At 37.9% G+C, this 5355-nt stretch overlaps 1 protein-coding gene across 1 annotated transcript; it reads left to right on the forward strand.

Annotated features, from left to right (window-relative positions):
• The first annotated feature begins 3732 nt into the window (after window positions 1-3732).
• LOC121968269 (oligosaccharyltransferase complex subunit ostc-like) lies at window positions 3733-4565 on the forward strand. Its single transcript, XM_042518716.1, has one exon. The coding sequence runs from the start codon at window positions 3786-3788 to the stop codon at window positions 4335-4337; it is 552 nt and encodes a 183-aa protein (XP_042374650.1). The 5' UTR covers window positions 3733-3785; the 3' UTR covers window positions 4338-4565.
• Window positions 4566-5355: the final 790 nt, after the last annotated feature.

The following is a 5355-nucleotide window of genomic DNA, read 5'->3' on the forward strand; positions in this document are numbered from 1 at the left end:
ACTAGTTATTAGTTTCCGCATCATAACTAGTTCATCCTTTTTGTTTAGATCTTGAAATACCAAACACAAGAGGCTAATGATTCTAGGTTTCAGATTTGTGATTCGATTTGTGTTTCTTTTGTTTTTCGATCTTGTGATTCGATTGTTCTTGTTGGTTAAACCTAGAGTTACTATAAGGAGATTAAATATTGAATTTCATTGAAAGACTTTATTTAGGAAGTGGTGGATGATTCTATACCCAAGAAGGCCTAGTGTCTCGCCATGTTTAACCTAGAAGCCAATCTCTGAAATAAATATTTAATCGAATTTGTAACATGGGTGGATTTGGATCAATAATGTTAAGCATCGTTTGCGATCGAAGTCTAAACCTCTAAGAACAAATAAGTTGAATTTAGAATCAATAATGTTAAGTTCTGTTTGCGATTCTAAATTTAATTTCTAAAGAACACAATAGGTTGTTAGGAAAGGTTCAGGACTTGTACAAAATTTTTGTATAGAGGAACCGATACGATATTCAGAGTAGCAACCAACAAAGAGTACGCTGATGGACGAGAAGGAAGCATGCAACGTTTCTGAGGGACGAAAAACCGGAGGGGAAGACTAGTTGAGAAGAAGGTCGAAAGATGAGTTCTGGTAAGTCCAATTCTGGATAACTAAAATTACCTAAGAGAAAGAAGAAGAACTAGAAGTGCGGCTTGTCCAGGTGTCTGGATTGGGTCCAGGAGCCCTACCTAGGTTGGGCAGCAAAGGCGCCCTCAAGCCTTTGAAGGCGCCCTTGCACTATTTTGGGAGATGCTCTCAAACCATTGAGGCGCCTCCAATAGTTGTTAGGCTATCGTTACGAAGAGGATAAAACTCTATCCTCTTGGAGGCACCCTAGAGCTCCTTGGAGGCGCCTCCAAGTAATGGTAATATTTTTCAGGGGACTATAAAAATCTCCATGGATTTAAGAATTCAACAACAACTGAACTACAACTTCTGTAATCACTTTTTAGCATCTTTCTTGAGTTGTCAACGTCTATAAGAGGCTACTTCGCCTTCAATAAAGAAGATTTTCAGTGGAACATTTTTAACGCCTTAGATTAACAACTACCTAAATTGTAACTAAGTAAATTTAGCCTTCTTACTATTCTCTTTAAAGTTGTTAATTTCATGCATTTTTATTTTGTTCAATTAATTATGCATAACTAATCAAATCTATATATCGAGAAAGAGTTTTATCTTTATTTACAGGCAATTTATTCCTCTCTTGTCAGCTTCACGTGCACCAACATACTATGCAAGTGAAAGTTCTAGTGATATTATGCAAGGAAGTCTTAGCAAATCAAGGACACTAGACAACAAATTCTAAATGAGTCAGTGGATTAAACATCTAGCAAGATGGACTTGATGGATTAGTGATGATCCTGTTGGGAATTTCGGGCCGCAAAAACCGCTTTTTCGCGTTGTGGAAACCTCGAATCTCCCATGCCACCGGATCCGTGCGAAGTTTATAAACAAAAATTTCGAGTACGAGTTTACTAAAGCCTAGATCTACACTAGAGAAGGAAGTTACCCTCGATGCGATGCCCTTCGCAATCCCACTCGTCCAACGGTTCGCCGGATCTCGAGATCGTCAAGCGTACGATTCTCTAGAAGTATCCACACGAATAAACTAGGTGGAGAGGCCAAACAAAAGGTGTGCTAACACCTATGAAGTGTTCGGCCAAGGAGGAGGAGAGGGAGAAGAGAATGAGAGCAAGGAAGAAGATGGAATCAAATGCCTTAAATAAAAAATGAATTCCATTCATGACAATAAGTGGTCGGCCACTATTGTAATCTCCTCTCATTTAATGTGGTCATTAAAATGAGGAGGAGATTTGTAACCTCCATGAGGTGGCACACATATGTTCTAAACATGATGATGTGTAACACCATTATTGGTCACTTAATGTCAACTCACAAATGATGTGGCATAAAGTCAAGTCAAACTTGACTTTTCCTCTTCCTCTCAAGTCAAGTCAAACTTGACATTATAACTCCTATGGTTGATCTAATCCAACCATTTGATTCAAGCCAATTTAATATAATGAATCTAATTCATTTAATAAAATTGATTCAATGAGTCATAATCTAAATTAGACTCATTGAACACATGAATCAACTTGAGTCCAACTCAATTAGTACAATTAGGATTACTCTTAATCCAATTTGATTCATCATATGAATCTAACCCTCTTGGTTTATCATATGAACCTAATCTCCATCTAATTGTCCTTTGTGTGTGACCCTATAGGTTCTTATAACGTTGGCAATGCTCCTAAACTCATTTAGAAGCCACAGTAATGAGCGGTATCTAGCAACATATCATTACTACCCAAGTTATAAGAATGTTGAGATCCAACATTACCTTGTGACTACTAATTGTGACTCCTCACAATATATGACAAGTGTCCTTTTATCCTAGACATCTAGATTGATCAATGTGAGACATAGACCGTGTCATCCTCTAATCAATCTAAATCTTGAACTCCAAGGAGAGTCACTCAATCAAATGAGCTCAATATCTCATATTAACTCATTTGGGCATGGTCATGCACTTCATGGTCTCACTCTATCAAGAATATCGATGTCACTCCCGTCATATAGGAGGGATAGATCCCATCTACATCACTCACATCCCTCCGCATAATTTGTTACATACCCAGTAATCGCCTTTATAGTCCACCCAGTTACGAGTGACGTTTGACGAAACCAAAGTACATAACTCCTTATGTAGGGAACCATGGTGACTTCAGGTCTAAGGACTAGTAGTCATACTAATAGTCACATGAGAAAGTATATGACACTCATATAACGATCCATGATACTTTCTCATGGCGGGTCATTCAGTATACATTCTCCAATGCATACTCATGTATCAACTTGATATCTCCATATCCATGACTTGTGAGATCAAGTCATCGAGTTGACCTACATGCTAGTCTTATTGCATTAACATTGTCCTTGAATGTTAATACTCGACTAGGAATGATTAAGAGTAGTGTTCCCTATATCATCTCACTATCGATTCAACCAATCGATTGATATAAGTAAGAACCTTCTACTCAAGGATGCTATTATACTTAGTTTATTTGACACCAATACAAGTAAGCATAATAAGCAAAAACCAAATACCTTTATATATAAGAAATATGATACAATGAGTACATACAACAATCATCAAATGATTGGCTCTAGGACTTTAACTAACAATGAACATCAAGTCAAAAGAAGTTATAGAGAGTTAAGTGATCGGATGTTGAATAGAAGAAGTTCAAAGAGCTCTCAAGAACTAGAGATTTGACGAACGGTAAGTTGAGATAAGTTCTTAGAGTGAAGTGGTAAGGATAAGTCTTTATTGTGAGGATAATCTTAGGTGATGATCCAACTAAAAATTTCACTCGAAATTTAAAGTCAAAATTAGATAGTTTTTTTTGACGGCTATAGAAAAATCGGTGTTGACGGAGGCCGGCCCTAGCTAAAAGTAGTTCCGATTTCTTTTATATATATATATATATATATATATATATATATATAGAAAAATACATAATTTAAAATTTTTAAAAGTCACGAATTAGATATTTCAGAATTTATTTACTTGGTTCAGTAAATTGCCGAAAGAAATTTAATTACCGTATTTCAGCAACTGACCCGGCTCGTCTAACTTAAACCGGTCAACAGCCAGGTATATTAGAACTATCAAACCCTAAATCGAGAATAGAGAGCACATTTCTCAAGGACCGTCGAAGGCGTAAAGAGCGGGCATGCCACCCAAATCGGAGCACTCGGCCGCCGCTGGCGGTGGCGCAGCCTCCCTAGTCACCACTGCAGCGTCGCTGCCTTCGGATCAGGGCTCGATGGATCCGTTTCTCCACCTCCTCAGGCTTCTCCCCTACAGCTTCCTACGCCCGCCCCGCACGCGTCTGAAGCTCCCCTCCTCTCTTGCGCTCCCTTCCCCGATGACTGTATTTTCCCTCGTGTTGCTCACTTACTTTGCCGTCGTTTCTGGTCTTGTCTACGACGTCATCGTCGAGCCCCCAGGCATCGGCAGCACTCAGGATCGCTACGGTACTGTCCGCCCTGTCGTGTTCCTTCCCGGCCGTGTCAATGGTCAGTACATTATTGAGGGCCTCTCTTCTGGGTTCATGTTCGTGCTCGGCGGCATCGGTCTGATCCTGCTGGACCTTGCCCTCGACCGCAACCGTCCACGCAGTGTACGCATCTCCTTCGCTTCGTTCGGTATCTCTGCCACGATCATTTCCTACATCATGAGCATGCTCTTCATCCGCATCAAGATTCCCGGCTACCTATCGTGATTTGGCTCTAGTTGAGAAGGTATTAGGTTCTCGGAGTTTTTATCATCCTTGTTAGATCTGCGATAAATAAGTGCTCTGTTAATCTATTTCAGTTATGGATGGTACTGCGTGGTGTTAATTTTTAAATTTTGGTTGTCTTAAGTTAAAATATTAACTCTGTTGATTGAAGTTGTTTTCCCTAGAATGCTTCACAGATTAATATATATATTTTTATGGTTCTAGCAGTAATTAGTAAGCACCTCCTTAATGATTTATAATACTTTTTATATTGTTTTTGAATTAAGTCTTTTCTTAGTGATTTATTTGTATGACTACTGCAAATTAATTCTTCAACGCCTCTTTCAGAGATAGTTGAAGAACTTAAAATAGACATCTTTTTCATCAAATACCTTGGTGACATTTCTTGCACCTGGCCTTCAGTTTTGATTCTGACACAATCTATTTGTAAAGCTGTTATTATTTGTTGAACATTAATTTTGTTATTCTATGATTTAAAATGGATTGTTATTTTTGTGGTAGCTAGCTAATATGATTTCCATTCTGTTAGATTACATGCTTAATTTTGGATAAACTTTTTCATCCAGTTTATTCCTATATGATTGATGCGAGTGGCTTGGGATCACAAACTTGTTCTTTGTTCCAGAACCTAAGGTCTTTTTCTTTCTAATCATGGTGAATTGATGATATCGACGTGATTCTTCAATTACTTGAATAGTTGAATACATTGATTTATTCTTCATAGTTGCTTGAGTACCCAACCCATACTGTGAAGTTTTTCTGTATTGGTATTGCAGTCACTTTTTGTAGCTATTGATAATTCGTTCCCTAAAATTCTAATGAAAACACATTAACCAAAAACAGAATTGGTTTATTGCAAATGTTTCTGATTATTCTTTTTTATCATTGTCTTACTTGGAAGTTGATTTATTTCCTTTTGTTTATGTTACCTTTGATTGGCAGAACCCTCAACCCAAGAGTTTGAATTGTTAGAAAAGGAACCAATTTGAACATTTATATT

The sequence above is a fragment of the Zingiber officinale genome, chromosome 3B, assembly GCF_018446385.1.
Source record: "Zingiber officinale cultivar Zhangliang chromosome 3B, Zo_v1.1, whole genome shotgun sequence".
NCBI classification, from domain to species: domain Eukaryota; kingdom Viridiplantae; phylum Streptophyta; class Magnoliopsida; order Zingiberales; family Zingiberaceae; genus Zingiber; species Zingiber officinale.